At 36.9% G+C, this 18,589-nt stretch overlaps 1 protein-coding gene across 1 annotated transcript in view; it reads left to right on the top strand.

The window, feature by feature from the left end:
* PCSK5 (proprotein convertase subtilisin/kexin type 5) overlaps positions 1 to 18,589 on the top strand; it is a 248,905-nt gene that overhangs the window by 130,344 nt on the left and 99,972 nt on the right. Inside the window, exons 9-10 of the mRNA XM_085313604.1 lie at positions 2,520 to 2,620; positions 15,752 to 15,855. Coding sequence (XP_085169730.1) covers positions 2,520 to 2,620; positions 15,752 to 15,855 — 205 coding nt within the window. The remainder of the gene's footprint in view (positions 1 to 2,519; positions 2,621 to 15,751; positions 15,856 to 18,589) is intronic.

The raw sequence follows: 18,589 nt of genomic DNA, 5'->3' as shown, positions 1-18,589 counted from the left end.
TTTTTTTTTGAGCAGTAGACACAAAGTATCTCTGACAATGACTCCATAGGGCCAAAAGCATGCCTTAGATCTTTGGGCATATCAGCTCCTGTCAGCAGTAACTTCCCTTTAAAATGGCTCAGATAGGATTTCCACTTAGGAAGCTTTCTTTACACATTTTCTGATGAAATATTTGCTGTGCAGAAGAGAGGCATAAGGGGCTGTAGTGCAGACTGCGGCCACAATGTCTGTTCAGGTCAGAAGACCCCATCACAGAATAAAGAGATGTCGTGTTTTTATTGTGCTTGATATCCATATGGGCAATAAAAACTGAAATGTGTTCCTCTTCCAGAGGATGAGAAACACAGAACATGCATGAGGCTGTCACTTAATACAAAGTAGTTATGGGGGCACTTCTTCCTATCTGAACTCCTGCAGGCACCGATGTCCTTTAGTCCTCTTTGGAAAGTGGACAAGAAGCACCACTTCTTGGCAGGGGACAAGTTCCTTGAATGGGACAAGCATGGACCAGTCCCTCTTTCTGCTCTCCTTTTTTCTCCAGTCTCCTTTCCACTCCCCACCATTTGCTTTGGCCATTGTTTCTTCAAAGGGGATACCTGATGCGTTCATGCCACTATTTGTGTGCATATCATCCTATAAACCTTGGCCGTTTTCATCTCACCTCCAAAACCACTTCTTGCATCTGCACGCATAGGCAGTGTAGTCACAGGAAAGTTCGTGCTGCAGTTCCATGTCTTAAYATTTTCAGGGAATGTATGGAATGTGCTTGTAGAAAGGTTTTCCGTTAATTTTCCTTGTCTAAATTCGTGAAGAACTGATAGGAGGGGAGGCAAGAGATAAAGAAATGATATGAGCATTTTATTTATAGGGATCACCTTTTTTGTTGGTAAAAGATGGTAAAAGATGAAAAAAAGATGCGTATACATATATGAAAGATATTAAATAATAGCGAAAAAAAGGTTCTTTCTAGACTTCAGTATCCTTGACTCTGGCCTTTGCTAAGTCCAGTAATTTAAGAGTATGACATTGTAAATGTTATAAATGCTTTAATCCTTATTTTTCAATGTCTAGAACCTTCCATTTTATGTCACTTAGTCACTACTTGCTTTCAACAATCACTTCATAGGTCCTGTGAACTTCTTCTATGGAAGTCCTTTGTGTTAGCCTGCATGTGTTTACATGTCATTAAACATTTCAGCAGCCTTATACTAACTATGTAATACATATACTACTGAATATTATGAATGTATATGTATAAAACTTGTATGTCCTATTTGCAGTTGTTTGTAATGTGCTCAGATGGTATGTGGCTATTTTTTAAGATCCTACTTTCAGTAGCCTCTGGTTTCAAAGCTGGAGAGATATTTTTACACCTCTTGTAGTTTTCTGTGTGCTTTGGTTCCCATTTGGTTCCTGTGATCCACTCCTTTCCCTGTCTTTGTGCTGGTGTCTCTGTTGCAGGTATAGTATAACACTCGTGAACTAGATCAAATGGAAACATCTGCATAGATTTTGCCTGAACATGTTAGGTGGTTGTGACTTCTTGTCTCCAATGCCTTGCTTTTGCAAAAATAACCTCTTTTCAAGAAAGAAAAGTTTAGAGTAGAATCACTTTAGATTAATAGTTGCTTGAAAGAAGCAACTTCAGAGTGAATATGTTTTTGTGTGTGATTTATTGCCTTAGAGAAAGTGTATACCTAAAATTCTTTATGAAGTAGGAACATCTTAACACCACGCACAGGACTGTGTCTTTTCAGTTAGTATTGCATATTATGGCTTTATGGTACCACTAAGATCATATATTAAAACATAGTCGTGTATAATTAAGTGATATATAACAATTTACATCTGCAGATAGCTAATTGACTGGAGGTCTCTAAGCCAAATTTGTGATTACATGAGCCTGTTTAGATGAATTGTTTGATTTCACATGAATTACTACGTAAGGAAGAAAAGAAGGGACTGTAGATTAAATACACAATTAACATGAAAGTAACTGTATTGTATTCTATCACATACTTCCACTGTGACTTCAGGCAGCCCTATTAATCTGACTGTACCTCTTTACAGTCTTAAAAATGGGCATAACCAATCTGTGTGATGGGAACACTGTGAGGTTTAATTCATTCCAATTTGTAAAGCACTTTGAGATTCTTGGATGGGAAGTGCTCTATAAATGCCAAATAAGAGAAGAGCAGAGTTCTAACCATTCTGTTATAAAACCCTGTGCATGTTTTTCAAGTTTACACATCTTTTGTTGATCATGCCATGAAAAAAAAAACTGAGACTAACTTATGTTTTCAGAGCGACATGGAGAACACGATCTTCAAGTTCACAAACGTCTTCAAGCTCTGAGTAGAAAATGAACATCTAAAATCATGTACTCAGAAGGCTTTTTTTCCTTCTTTGTGATGAAAGAAGAAAATACCCTTTGCTTACATGCAACTCATCCAAGCAAATGAAACCTGTTATGATTTCTGAAGCTGTGTTCTWAATTTCACACATTCAATTTCTTCCAGATCACCACAGACCTGAGGCAGCGCTGCACAGACAGCCATACGGGAACCTCAGCCTCTGCACCTATGGCTGCAGGCATCATTGCACTGGCACTGGAAGCAAAGTAAGATCTGAGCTATACTCTGGAAAAAAAAACTAATCATACAGGTGGATTTTTCTCACCTACCTGGCACCTTTTCCCCAAGGATCTCAAAGTGCTTTAGATACTCTGTGTATTAGAAATTCACGGTATCCTTCTAAAGTCAGGAAAGATCAGTGCATTCACCTTACATGCAGGAAAGGTGATACCGTAGTGATGAAGGCAGAGTACTCAAAGTGTTGAAATAACTTGAAATGGTGGTGAGCACAGGTGGTTTCCACTGAATGGCTTAAAGTGTCCTCATAGTGGCTTAAGGTACCCTCAGAGTGCTGCCCAGGATCTGCTGTACTCTGCAGGCTACTGTAGGTTGCTTCTTGCATTTGTCAGGCTCCTTTTTGCAGCATCCGCTCTGGAATGTAAAAAAGAGTACTAGAATTTACTAGGCTAGTATGAACACAAAATAATACAGTATGAAAAGTAAAAATTCACAACTTCTGCGTGTTGAAATGAGAAGACTGTCTCTTCTAATGGATTAAGTTCTAAAAAAACATACGTAAATGCAACTCCTTAGTCCTTTTACCTTTAGCACAGAAAATTTGTATTTTATAGGCATTCTGTTGACTGCAAGATTTTTTTCTCTGTGTCTAATCTCTTATCAATAGCATATTTACGGAACAGCGGAAATATTGGAGATTTATCAAGTAATTTGTTCTTTGGAACCTTTTGCAATACTGCATGCTCTGTTGGATGATACATGGAGGTCTAAATTGTAGTACTCAACCCCAAATCCTGCTTAAATTCAGAGGTTTCTGAATGATAAGAGATCAATTCTGTTAGATTCTGAGGACAATCAGTCTCCTTTGAGGGTATGCAGTTCCTTTGAAGAACGTAAAACTTCTGTGCACAATAGTCAATTCAAATTGTATGTCAGTTGTAGCTGCAGGTTTAGTTTTTAAAGTTGCTTTTTTGGAGAAACAACGGTCCAGTATTCGAAACAGAATATATTTTTGTTGCTGAGTTACAGTCATGAAAATAAGAGATTGTAATTGAAAAGCTGATATAATCTTAATTAGTGAGATGCTTGTATCTTATAATTAGACTTTCTTAATGCAATAGTTAGAAAAAAATTATTTGAAAAATTAATGTAATGCTATTATTTCAAAAAACACTCTTTTCAATCTTCTCAATCTCAGTTGTAAAATACTTAAGTTCATTCTAAACAATCTGCTTATACAGATAAAATTGCATGCACCAAGACTTTATTCTGCTGCAAATTTTTATGATTACTTTTTAATGAATTGACTTTGTTTATAATTTGCAATTTGTATTTCTGGATGCCGTTTCCTGAGCATTTTCTAACAAATCATTGTTATAACTGAAAATTTCAAAGAATTATTGCACACAGTACCTACAGCAAAGCTACTGCTGACTGTGATGTCTTAATATAAACTGAGAAACTTGCACTTTATATGTAAAGTGTACCTTTGTTCTAGGTGTACTCACTGTCTAAGTGTATTATTGGGAAATGGAGGATATTGCCTGTGGATTAGTAATTTTTTTTCTAAATTAATACTAGGATAACAGGTATCTTAGGAACAAAAAAAAAGAATCTCTTGAAAGTTCACATGTAGTGCTGGAGGCAAAATATGCCAGTACGTGTATATAATCCTAGTAACTTTTTATATTTGAAGTGCGCTGTTCCATGATACTATGAGAGATTCAGAGTGAAAATGCGTCAGTTTCGCCTTTTTTCAAATTATGTTTAATTTCCATAAATGGAAGATCCTCACTTATTTTCATAACTATCTTAGGCTATGTTTCTGAAGAAATACAGATGATATTAATGATACCATAAACAAGCTTCTCATGCATTTCACCACCTCATTCGCATTCCATTCACTAACTTTCCTTGCCTGTGAGTACTTACAGCTAACCTTCTGAATAAAGACACCGTCAGGAAATGCAAAAAAGCTTAGGGGCTTAACTGGAACTAATTTTCCTTCAGATACAGACTTAAATTGCATAGATTCTTCCTTAAAGTCTATATTAATATCTGTGCTAGTAACACTGATGTTTATATGAGTTTTTTTAAGATTAGTTGGAAAAGGGCTTTGCAAGGTTAGTTATGCTTTTCATTCAGTAAATTGGAGTACTTCTGAACACTTTTTGAATATTTCTGGAGTAATGTACAGTTTTATTCCACTACATACTGGAAAAAATGGATTCCATAAACTATGCAGTGGAAGACTGTTGAACCCAAGAGGTCAGTTTTCCCCAGAAGCGAACTTCTATGTCTGGGAGACATCAGGGGGCTTAGAGAGTACTAGCCTCGCCTGGGTATGAGCTTGAACAGCCAAGATGTTGCTTTAACTCATGAGCAAAGATACATTAAACCAGTGGAAAATGAGCAAAACCGATTTCCACTCCAACCTGCCACTTTCTTGCTTTGATAAGCCTCAAATAGCTGATACAGGACCTAGTTCTCTTACTTGTCTGCTGATTTGATTCTTCTACTTCCTTTGCTTTTCCAAATGGAATCTGCTCCTGAAATCCTGACAACAAAGAGTTTGGGGAAGGTGGTGTACATAGGACCCTATTTTAATGTGATGTGAACACATCTTTCTTATGAACGACTTTTTCAGTCCACTATCGGAATATCAAATGGCATGTTTTTCTTCAGGAACCAAAGTTTTAACTGAGTTTTAAAATACTTATTTGGTATCCTGTTGGGGCATAGTGCAGAAATATAGGTATAAAACTTTTATTTCACACAAAGAAAGCTATCTCATATTCTTTATATTTTATGGGGTTTTGTGGTATTCAGGTAGTTGCTTGTTTCATCTGTGAATTTCCCAGTGAATTTAGTATCCCCTTAGGTGCTATGAATAAATGCTTGCTTGTGTATTGCACCTTTTTCATATTCATTATACAATGCTGAATCTTACTAGTTGTAAACCAACAGTTACGAGTGTAAAGTATTTAGACAGGGAGCAGTATTCTGAAATGAAACTGTTGGCATTACTTAGTGCTGTCTACTATTGACATCAAAAAGACCTTTCTCATTGATAAAGGTTTGGATTCAGGATTTGTATGAATCACAATCAGAAGAGACAATCAGTATGATGCATCTTTTCCAGTGGGCTTTGTGCCATGTTCCTMGGAGAAGCCGAATAAAAGAAGTTTTATGTTGCTTTAGTGTTGCCAAAAGAAAAAGTTATACATACCTAAGCAAACTGCACGTTCCACTGTTGGTAAGCCAATATATGTGTGTTTTCCAGTTCCGACATGATAAACTGCAGGTACATGAGTTAGAAATAGCACCTGAAGTGGAAGTATTAATCTACTTTTTGTATGCTTTTTTCTCTATGGGATAGCTCTGGAGGGAAACTGTTTTTTTCACAGGACTCTCTTGAGATGAGCTGTATACTTCACTTGTCTTTTCCCATATGAAGGCAAGGCTAAAACAAGGTGGTGCTGGGAACAGATAAAGAATTTCAGTAAATTCTGGTAGCAACTGATCCATTCAGAGGAGGACARTGCACCTCATTTTTTTAAAAGGCAGTAAAACTGAGTATAATCGCTGAGATGAAAGATAGCCTGAGTTCARATTGCAAGGGGTCAGGCATGTTGGAGAAAGAGACTTCAAATTTCTGTAAACTGACTAGATACTTGCAGCGCTTCCCATATTGATTGRTTTTCTTACAGAGACTCCATCAAGAGGGGAGAAAAGCAGTATACTGACTGGTTGGGTGCAGTTTTGCATACAGAGAACATACTTCTCGTGTCTTCAAAGACAGGAGAGAATTTTGTCCCAGTTATGAGGAGGTTGTTTAGCTGTGAATATAATCAGAGGCTAAAGGTGGTAAGAAAGTTGAAGCAAACAGTGGAAATGCCTTCATATGTAGGATGCCAGAGTAAGAGAACGWGAGAAGTTATCAGTTTAAGTACATCAGCCTTGGCTACGTCTTTGTTCAGYTGATGAACTGTCTGTTAGAAAAGGGAAATTTAAAGACTGTGAGTTAGAAATCTTTTGTGAATCTTTTCATTTTTGGAGTAGCTTTAAAGTAATATTCTTAGYGATGAGATATTTGAAAAGTGTAAACATAAATAAATGTTTAATTTAGAACCTGTGTTTCTCTAGAGCTTTAACCACCAGTGCCACTTAGGCAATTTCAGTTATTAGGTTGAGATTCAGTTGGAAGTTCTTCCCTGAGTTAAGGTTGCCCAGTATTTTACATTTTTAGGTCGTGTTTTCAGTTACATATAACCTTGCCAAAGAGCTAAGCATTTGGCTATGTAACTTGCTTTAAAAAAGGTTTTAGGAAGATTCCATCCAGCCATTTCTTAAACTTAGTCTAGGTTAAAAAAAGATGTTTGACTGTGTTTGCTTTTAATTTTTTTATTGAGATTTAGTGTGTCTTTACTTCAGAGCAGCAGCTAGAAATAGAACAAGTGGATAGTCATTGTTCCAGCGCCAGGGCAGTGCCTTTTGCTTTTATAACTTTTGAAAAGTCTCAGTTGTTGTGTGTTTCTTTGAGAGTTTTAAGAGCTTGGCAGCTCTAGTCCATATAGTTTCCTGGTTCACTGTGTGTTCCTTAGCATCAGCTTTTGAAGGCTGAGTATGGTTTTCGCTGAAGTTACTCTTGCGGGTGCTGCCGGCCATTCATACACTAACCTGCAGAATAGGTATACATTCTGTTTTCTGCTCCTGCAGAAAGGAGAAAACAAGGAAAGTGTAAGAGAAGCAGAATCGCTGGATTGTAATCTCCTTGCAGGCGTTTTTTGAGACTCCTTTTAACACAGTGTTGTAACTCTATTGTAGTAAAAGTAGTACAGCAATACTGGAATTGGCAGACAGATGAAATCAATCACCTAGACATCTTGCTCATCGTAGTTCCTAGTATYACCCTATGACAGTGTAAGGCTTCCTTAAGTGTACAGTCACATCAATTCTAAAACTCGCAGCTTACCCAGGGTTTTTTTTGTTGCAATTGCTTCCAAATCATTGTCTCTCACTGTTTCTGAGTAGTCTCGTTTAATTCTTCCACTGGAGAAGGTACAGTCAGGAATATGATGCAGATACCAATCTCCTCAGAAGAGTCTTCATTATTCCTTCAGAAAGTCATCATTATCAACATACAGRGGGGCCACTCATTGTTTTCTTATTGGCATCTGGGAAAAGCATGATACTCTGCAGGCTCTGGACTCTGCTATCATTTGATGTACTGCAGATTTGATACAAGTACAAAAATATACRGCTGATTATCCTTCTATTATTCTAAAGGAATATATCTATCATGTCACAGCATAACTGCACTCTCTCTTGATTTCTTTGAAGGTGCACTTCAGAGTCTTGTTCCCTGAAAAGAAACCTTAAAGACCACCCGTCTTCCATAAAAAATGGACTTTAACAAACTGGATGCACATGCTCGCTTTTGCAGCAGAGGGCTATTGATTACATATCTGTGAATATTGTCAATTATTAATATAATTTTAACAAAACTTCTTTGGCATATCTGCTTTCCAACTCTATTCTGTGAGTCTCTGCCATGGCTAAAAATAGCACACTTACTCTTCCAGGAGAGTAATCAGCCACTTTTCATAAATTCAATATGTATGGAAACATAGAGACTGCTACTGCCTTGAGAAGTTAGGTAAAGTCATTAAATACGGATTTTGGAATTTGATCAAGATACRGAATCTGTTATATTTGTGAGCAGAGCTAGAATAGGTCAAGCACGCATAAGGTTTTTACCTGTCCCAGAATGAAACCGTCAGCCCGTAAAGGTTCACTGAAGCAAGTGCTGAATTCTGAAAGGAAAAAATGGTATTCGCCTACTCTAGCACCTCTAGTTTACTTATTGCTCTGCTCTGCTTAGTGTAAGATAATGCATAAAAACACAAGGAAGCAAATCATTTTTTTTTGTTAAAWTTAAAGTATACTTTCCTATTTTTAGGTAAAAATCTAAATAGCTTTGACCCAAATCAACAAATGCTTTTCTGTACAAAAATCGGAACCTATCTATGCAACAGAAAAGTGTTGATGAGAAGCATTTCAAAATTCTTTTTCTGAAAGGAATAACTTAGCAAAACAAAAATAACTGTGAAAGGTTTTTAGGATCCATATTTTGACAGAAATGATTAATCTAGTTTAATTTAATTATCATATTAAATAATCAATTTGGTCTTGGAAGACTCTGCCATTTTTTGTCGCATTTAGATGGCCTTTATTGATWATTTCCTCTCCATCTTCACCTCAGTCTCTTCTCATGTCTTTCACATCCTGTTTCTTGCATTTGGACACTTGTCATACACTTTTCCAGAACCTTCAGAACAGCTTTCTGAGAATTTTTTTTGGAAGAACTATCAGTCATCACCTCTGTATCTGTTCTCCACTTTTTTGTGGTTGTTTGTTCGTAGAAAGAATTGTGTCAGCCTCTATAATACTGTAAGAAAACTGAAGTGGGACAGATTGTCAGTGTATACATTGAGCCTATTGCTTGCAATTCTAAACTTGTACAGCCATAGTCTGTGTTTTGTCCTAAAAGTCAATAGTAAGGTAATCTGAAAGATGATTGTAGCCAATCCCAAAGTCTTTAAACACTGACACATGAAGAGACTAGGATGCACTGTAGAAACTGTGGAGATGTTGCACTAACATCAACTGAATGACATGAAGTAGAGCCAGACATAAACTAATGAAGATAATGTTGTAAACACAAATGTTAGTACCTTGAAAAGAACTCTAAAAAGATACATCTTTAAACCAAAAAGTTACRAAGTTTTAGAATTTTTCAGTTTGAGATATTTAAAGTGTATGTATTTAAGATATTAATCATATATATAGAATTTAAAACTGTTAGTGACTGTTGAGTTAGATCCAATGTATCTTGCCACAGTGATCCTTGGTGAATGTCAGGGCATTTCCAAATGTATTTGCTTTGAATTACACACTCTTAATGAGTTTTAGTTAGCATTTTGTTTCCAGAGCCATAACATTTCTCTTCTTTATTCAGGACTTAAAGTAAGATATTGATAGAAAAAGAGGAGAAATATGACAATTAGTGTAAAAGGCCACTGAGCAGTTTTGATCCTAGAAAGATATTTTCCTCAAATATGTCGTTAACTGCACATCTCTTTAGACAGAGGTCTATTGCATATGCCCTCAATATTACTAATAATTGACCTTTGTCTTACAGCATTTTCAACTACCATTAATCTTTTTGAGCAAAGCTTATCTGTAGCCAAACTTGAGTTTGTCCTGGCTTTTTTTCAAGTGGCTCTTACTTGGTGAAATTGAATGGGAATCAGAAATTAGTATCAGAAGTGAGAAATTTCTGAAGTGCCACCTGGAACCCAGAAAATAACTCTAAGCACGGAATAGAGTGCTAACTCGAACTGACCAACTAAGGGAAGGTTTTGTTTGATGTAATAATTGGGTGAGCAGTGCTTTACCAGATAAAAARCACTAGAGCAGAAACAAAAAATTTGCATTTGCGGTGAAAGAAGTAAATGCTGATCAGCAAACACATTATTTTCTTTTCTATCAGGGAATTAACAAGGTTAATTGCAGAGTGACGTAATGATCAGAACCTCTAAGAGTGTCAGGCATGTTAAAACGTGTTGTGTGTGTGYGCATTTGTGTGCATAACTAGGTTCTTTAACATTGGGGTCCATTTTTGTATCTCCTGATTTTCAGGAATAAAATGATTTTAGTGTAGGCCATTTAGATATCGCATGATAGGTACAACAATTAAAGGCTGTCTTCCTGTCTTACTCTGCTTAAAATCATGTGCTGCAACAGACATCTTCACACTGACTCTGTGCAACCTGAGAAAGAAAAATGATTCCTATTAACATCGGCAATATTCCTGTCCGAGGGGCTATAAATATGGGCCATTAGGTCAGGTAATTGGGCAGTAACATGGGACCTGTTGGCTGATTTGTAACTGATGGGGAAGTGTGAATTAACTAGGCAAATTTTGTTACGTGTTGTTTAGGAATTTATCATAGGGTCCTTAAGGATATGGTCATGCAGACATCAGTGCTGAAAATGCTGTTGTTGGAACACAAGTTGTAATTTTAAAACTACTAACAATTTTTTGTGTTATCTCCTACCACACCACAAGATGTCCAGGGCACAGAGATTACATTTTAGATGGCTTATAGAAATAATTATCCATGTCTGTCCTGTCATAGCTAACATTCCCTAAGAAAGTCATTTGATACTTCCAGATTGAAAGGTGATTGTTTTTCATAATCCACCTTGTGATACTGTGTTTTTTTCTTGATCATCTGAAGAAAATTTCATTGTATTCTTCCAGTAATGCTCATCAGTCTTGGCTGTTTTGGCAAGAAATATTTTTTTCAAATAGACCATCGTCATCACATTTTTTCAAATAGACCATCATCATCACACTCACACTTCTGATTATTAAGATAATGTAACAATTATTACTCATTTTGCTAATTGTATCATTTTGCTAAAAATGCAAGACTAAATTTTGATCCCATTTATATCATTATTGCATTCAGTGATATTTTTGCTAATTGTCCCTCTGGCACTAATTATATATTTTGAACAGTTATTTTTGGCACTGTATAATTATGCAAGAGGATAGCGCGTGAATTCTTTCCTTTTTCCAGAAGTAGCCCTATTGTCATGAGGGAGACTACTTGTGGAATGAAGAAATCAAATTTGGCCAAAAAAAATGACCTACTATTTCTAAGCAGTTAGAATAATGATATTTGTTCCTCTTTAAAGATACATTTAAATATCAAATGACTATTACTGTTGTATAAGTTAATACACTTGTTCTGTTTTGTTTTTTCTCATTTACCGTATTTCATAAACATTTTAAGAAGCTTGGAAGAGAGAGAGCTATATCTCCAAGTATAAATAGTTTATTGAGTACATGACATTTATTACTTTTTGGCTGTTGGACAAACAACTTTGTATCTAATTATTCTCATTTTTGATCATTCTGGTATGATTTTGAGTATTGTCTGGTATGTATAATCCCAAGGCAGTTCCAGATGAGACACTCAAAAATTTTTTTCTTGGGAGGAATTTGTTCAGTTCTTGAAATCAATCCATTATCAAGCAGAGTTAGTCCTGTGCTTGTTAATGCATTTGTTCATTTCAAGATGTTTAGCCATTAATTCTTCTGAGATTAATCAAGCAGTAAATCAATTAACATCAGTGACATCTTGTCTGGATCTGTGGCCCACATGGCTAGCAAACAACTGTTTACTCATTTAGGCTCCAATTTTGACATGTTTAACAAATATTTGAYGAATTCTGTGATTTTTCCAGATGGATTAGAGTTGGCTGGTTGAGTGTCTTGTTTAAAAACAATTAAAAAAAAACTCTTCTTCCAAATGAACTGCTATTTTGACTTCATTCCAGTTCCTTTTTTTTTTAATTAAGGTTTCTGAAAAAAAATATGGATAAACAATTGCAGGCTTAATTTGTAGCAAATGAAGTGTCTACTGTAGAGAGGAAATTCCAGTCTGACAGTAACTCAATTTTTAGTATAGTGAAGGTCAGATTATAGGCTCCAGAAGTTGGTTTCAATATTGTTCTTATACTATTAAATCTCTAGATATAAATATGCCCAAACTGTCATTCTTTAAGAAGAAAATATAAACAAACTATATCTCATGATTTCTGCAGTAAGAAGACAAATGTGGAGGTTGTATGAGAAACAGGCTGATTTAACTATATCCTTTTTTGTGTCCTGGAAATCAGTCTGTGATCAAAAGTTTTCTGCTCCAGAAATTCTTCTGTTATTTTTTATGATTAGTTAAGATGGTAGATAAAACAGCAAATGGTTTGGTTTTCAAGATCTACTATGTTTTTTGTTTCTAAAAGTAAACTGTGGTTTTGATGCATAGTCGCATTTTCTGACGAAACAACTAATTCCAATTTATAAGAGTTCAGTACTAGCTAGTGGAGGCTGCTATATCTTTATATCCTTTATATCCATTCCTCTTTAAATAATCAGTTGAATGTGGTAGAATATGACTCTCTCATTTTAAAATTGAGAGAAGTATTAGCCATGAGCCAGCAATGTGCCCTTGTGGCCAGGAAGGCCAATGGTCTCCTGGGGTGCACTGGGAAGAGCGTTGCCAGCAGGTGGAGGGAGGTGATCCTGCCCCTCTACTCAGCCCTGGCGAGGCCTCATCTCGAGTGCTGTGTCCAGTTCTGGGCTCCCCAGGACAAGAGAGACATGGAGATGCTGGAGGGAGTCCAGCGTAGGGCTACAAAGATGATCAGAGGGCTGGAGCATCTGCCCTGTGAGGAACGGCTGTGAGAGCTGGGCCTCTTCAGCCCGGGGAAGAGAAGACTGAGGGGGGATCTGATCAATGTGTACAAGTACCTGAAGGGAGGGTGTCAAGGGGACGGGGACAAACTCTTTTCAGTTGTCCCGTGTGACAGGACAAGAGGCARTGGGCAGAAATTGAAGCACAGGAAGTTCTGCCTGACCGTGAGGGGGAATTTCTTCCCTGTGAGAGTGACGGAGCACTGGCACAGGTTGTCCAGAGAGGTTGTGGAGTCTCCTTCTCTGGAGATACTCAAGGCCCGCCTGGATGCAACTCTGTCTAACATGCTCTAGGTGACCCTGCTTGAGCAGTGGGGGGTTGGACTAGATCATCTCCAGAGGTCCCTTCCAACGTCAACCATTCTGTGATTCTGTGATTCTGTGATTTTAGTACCATATTTTTCACCAGGAGCCTGGACAGTTTGCTCTATGAAGCAACAGATTGTTTAATTTCCAGATTATAAAGAATGAAACTCTTGGGATTCCTAGAGATCTTCTTGAAGGCCTGAAATTTCTTGTCCCAAGACTCTACACAGACTCCCAATGAAATTCCTGAGCTAGTATAAAATGCTACAGATTTTCTTTTCTTGAAGCACGATATGTGACTGTCTAAGCACACTCTGTCTTATAAGCCCTTAATGCTCATTATATTCCATGACATTTCCTTTTTTTTGCAGTTGTTTTTTTATCAGCTCAACTGGATAAACAGTTGTTGTCCAACTGTCTAGTGTGAGAGATTTCACCTTAAAGGAAAAAAAATCTATCTTCGAGCATATTAATGTTTTAATAAAAGTTCAAGGCCAGTAGGCATCAGCTCTCTCACCTCCCCTTAAATGATAATTTATACATGGGAGTACCATCATACCGTGTGCTCACAGACGTAGAGGAGAAGTTAAATAGTTACAAAGTGATACAGTTAGGAAGAAATTACAAAAATATCTGTTTGCAATGAATAAGAGATTCACTTATAAATCATTATCCTTCTTCAGGTTATTCCAGCTCTGTTTCCTGTGATATCCCAGCTGTAGCTAGAACGGTGCTAGTTTACGTCAGCTTAGCATGGACCCCACATCCCTCCAGGGTAATGTTCTGTGAAGGAAAGGATACACTGAGAAATAAAATGGTACTACTGCAAAGGAAGCAATAAAAACGTGTAGTAAAACAGTGCGGTACTCTGCTTTGTACTGTCCTGTATAACCTACTTGCATAAAAGAAGTCTGACATTTTTAGCAATTCTGTTGGATTTCAAGCTGGTGGACTGTGGCTATTGAAAAGTAAAATGTGCAAAAATCAGTTACATGAGTGAATGTTCTTTACAAATCCCAAGTTTATATAGAATTTTAGACCACAGTTTTGAAATGTAACTGTTTTTCATTTGCTGTAGTTTCACCCAGACAGGTAAACTCCTTTTGGTTAATACCCATCAATATATGTCTGTAAGTCCACTAGGGATAAGAAAGAGGCAAGTTTTTCTAGGAACAGGTTGAATACAGGTGGCAGTAACTTCTGTGTCCTTACTGGTTTCTCCTAAAGTTCCAGTTTGTGAAAGGTGAAATTTGTCATCTAAAAACCTGCATTTATGCAGCTTGAAAGAAAAAGTACTCATCTCTTTGTACTATCACATGTATTCATTTAGTTTTCCCACTAGCTTGATGTCAGCTCACAGGTAAAGATTATACTTCCATAGTTAAGCACCATACGGCACTGATCATTCTGTTATTTCCAAGAAGATATAAAATTTTGAGAAAACAAATTCTGGAAGATATGAAACACTGGCAGGGCAGGGAGGCAACCCGCACAACATTCAGCTATGCACATACAACAGGGAGATGAGTGAGATTATCTGTGTTTTCCAATGACAGGAGATCTTGTAGAAGAATATTTCTGGAAGTTTTGTTTTTTCCCATGGCTGCTTCCCAAAACTATTTCTCATAGAAATTTCTGCTTACCAGACAATGTGTCACTGTAGTGTAGGGTCACTTCCTGTGATGGCAATGTCCCCCTCACCTCAGAAGGTAACCTATTCAAATCATTCATGCGTTGATGTTCCCTACGGCCCTACTTCCCCACACAGCTTCCACCTGCAAGGTGGAGGGCAGAGAAACTGAAGAGGACAATGAGATAGGAGAGCAAGGCCTGAGTATTCATCTTTGTGCTCTAAGCATGAGCACCTGGAAGAAGTCAATTGTCTGCCAGCACAAGTGACTTCTCATTCAAAACAAAGATAAATGAGTAATATTTTTTTAGTGAGGATGCAAACAGCATCATCTTTCATTCTCCCAGTGGACCGGTTATTAGGACTCCATTAAAGTAATTTACCTCTGTGTTATCATACACTTGCTGTGTAATTCATTTTTGGCAATTTGGGCTTTTTAAAAAATACCAGCAGAGCCACAGTGAATTTCAGGGCCCATGATAATAGGCAAGTGAATAACAACAGAAACATTTGAAATTTTTAGTGAGCCATCATTGTACTTTCTTTTCCCTGTGGTCAGGGTAGGTAACCAGGTGTAGTGGTTGGTGGTCATATGAATTACCTCTGGGTGAAATGTATTTCTTTATCTTCCTTGGCTTAGCAAAGTGTTAAAAGTTTCATACAATGGAACACTTCTTATGTATCTTTATAGTCTACTTAATGCAAACCTCAGAGCTATATAAATAGCTGCATATAGTAAGTCTGTAAATTTAGAACTTTATTTTGAATGGAGCATAGGGAAGAGAAGCTAGGATTGTTTTGGTTTGGATATTTTTTTAATTCACATTACCTTTTATCCCTCCATTCCTATAGAATATGTCTGATTTGTTACTTTATCTTTCCCCTTTTTCATAGTCCATTTCTGACCTGGAGAGACATACAGCATATTATTGTAAGGACTTCACGTGCAGGACATCTGAATGCTAACGACTGGAAAACCAATGCGGCTGGTTATAAGGGTGAGCTTCCTTTCTTCTTTGCCATCAGAGGCAAAAGGACTGTTGTCATTTTTGAAGAGAAAATAATTTCAAGTAGGTTGTTTGACCCTGTGTTATGCTTAGCCTTGAGTCTTTCATTAACAACAGGAGCCTGTCCTCTCTTTGTTAAAGAAGAGCTCTTAAAATAACTAAAAACGAAAACGGCAGCTACCAAATGTGTTGTCCAAATACTGGTAGTCCCTTCCAGCCCTACTTTGTGCACTGCTGGAAGAAAACTAAGTAAATCAAGTGTCTTTAAATTTTTTCGTGTATAGCTAGTGTAGCTTGTATAGCTAGTATACTGATAGAATAGCCTAGAGTTGAAGCTGTAGTGGTTATCAGATTCAGCCCATGGTCTTATTTAGGATTGTTACCCACTTTGATTAAAAATGACAAAATAGTATTTTCAAATTTCTACTTTATATGACTCTTCCTACATTTTTAATATTTAAAGTTTCTATCTGATTTAAAATGATAAAATATTGAGCTATCAGTCAGGATTCTAATGGGGTTTAAATAATACTCTTCAATCACCCATAATAAAGTTTTCTTAAATTTTGTCAAACTAGTGGCAAACCACTAATCTAGACAAAATTCTGGCAGACAATATATAACCTYAAGATGTACAATATATTGCACTCTTGCACCGTGAGTCAGAAAAGGAAAAAAGGATAAGTCCTATCAGTGCACATTGAAATTACCTTTTTAGGCTGTATCTTTTGTAATGCAAGCAGAAATAAACAATTGTAGCACTAGATAAGACATATTTTCAAGGTGGATGAAACTGGACCTTGAATTCATACAATATTCTGTTTCAATGTAGGTTGACTTCTGAGTCCCATTCACTAAACTCACACTGCTTTCTGTCTGGATTGTATCTAAAAAAAAGGGAATGGCTTAGTTCTGGTTCTCTTTTCATGAGATTTCTATCCAAGACTGCAGTACTGTTTTAAGATCAGAATAAGTATTGATTTGAAGTCTTTTGTGTGAGAATCTCTTGGGAGCAGAATATAACATGTAAGAACCATCAAATATTTTCCCTGGTTTCACTTTAAAACTGAAACCTAACTTTAATCTATTCCAGATCAAGGCACTGTTTCTACAGAGCATCTTTAATATATCATTCTGACCTGTGACACTTCTGCTGCAAGTGAATAGAAACCAAAACAAAAAAAAAATCATTTTTGGATCCAAACAAGACCCAAACTACAGAGGATAGATTTAGAAATGGGCATTTGACTCCAAGCCCCTCACCATGTGAAGGTTTTGACATTCACAAGGCTGGTTTTATACAGTCTACAAAAAGCGCAAACCTATATGCAAAAACACATACAGTAAGAAATAGATACTTCCTTACTTATGATAGCATTACAATATTTGTTATTATGAAACATACCCCAGGATTTAAAAAGTATGGTCAGGAGATTGTGACTGTATTATCATTTTATTGGAGTTATCTGAAATTCAAATAGTCTTTTAAGTAGCATAAAATAGAGGGATTTTCTTTTCCTCAGCTCACTTTCAAAATTCTGTCTTTTTGTGTTTTTCCACTTGTTTCCCAAGAGAGGCAGACACCCTATGATGCATTTCACAGCAGCTGTCACTCATTAGGAGAGGAGAAGTCACACTGATATCCCAGCAGTAGCAGCATTGGCAGCAGGATTTGTGTTGTTTTGCCACTGCAGCTAGCTTAATCTGAATCCTGGGAGCCACAGGTTTTAACATTTGTTGTAGCAAATAGATAGCAAGAAAAAGAGACGAGAAAGGTTTCTCCTCCACTTGTGCAAAATCATGAACATAGATAAGCTCAACTGTGGGACTGGAAGTCAGGAAACACAACCTGACCTGGCAGAACTCTGCTGCAGTCTCCATGGTGGACTGAAAAAGAAAAAGACAAACGAAAAATGCCTCGACCTCTGTGGAGCTCAGGAATCAACTTTAACCCAAATAAAAGCATGAGTTTTAACTAAATTATTTTGGCAACTTAGGCTGAGCAAATGGTTCCAATAAAAATCCAACTCTCTTTAAACCTCTGTTGGTTTTGGAAGAAGGAGAAGCAAAAGATTTAGATTAAATCACAACATCTAAACCTGAACTGAAAAGGGGGTTTGCACACCACTGCTGGCGAGACTGAAACAGTATTTTACTATTGCACGTGGCAATATTTAGTATAATATTACACTATTATCCTTCACTGTTGCCAAGAGTAACAATTAAAGTACAGTTTTTCATAAATGAATTACTCTGTCAGACTGAGTTCCTTAAGGAATTATATCATAATTTTGTTGATGGTAAGATCCATATTTCTTCCAAGGCATGTCCATAGCAAGGAAAGAAGGGGGAAGATTGTCTTTAAAATTAAGCAGAGAGGGTCACAAGAAACAATCTCCCTTTCTTCCATACGTGCTGAGGAGCAAAGAAAAAAATGAAGAGAAAGAGAAAGATAGACTAACTCCTTTAGAAATGAGAACTGAAAGGGTGAAAACAACAAAAACTTGGAAGAACCTCTCGCTCCGCAAAGGGTCAGCAAAACCTGCTAGTTGAAAGTGGGTACCTTTTCAGTGGGCTGTTTTACTGGGCTGCATGGCAACACCAAGCCTTGCTATAGTCACTTACAATGTTTCTCCCTTGCAGAACACTTACAGAAGGAGCTCACATATGTCATTATTGGTTGTAAGATCTCCATCTTTTATGTCTTGCATTAATAATAAAAAAA

This window comes from Rhea americana, unplaced genomic scaffold (assembly GCF_003343005.1).
Source record: "Rhea americana isolate MKP2758 unplaced genomic scaffold, rheAme1 scaffold_11, whole genome shotgun sequence".
NCBI lineage: Eukaryota > Metazoa > Chordata > Aves > Rheiformes > Rheidae > Rhea > Rhea americana.
This window is presented reverse-complemented; position numbering and strand designations above follow the sequence as displayed.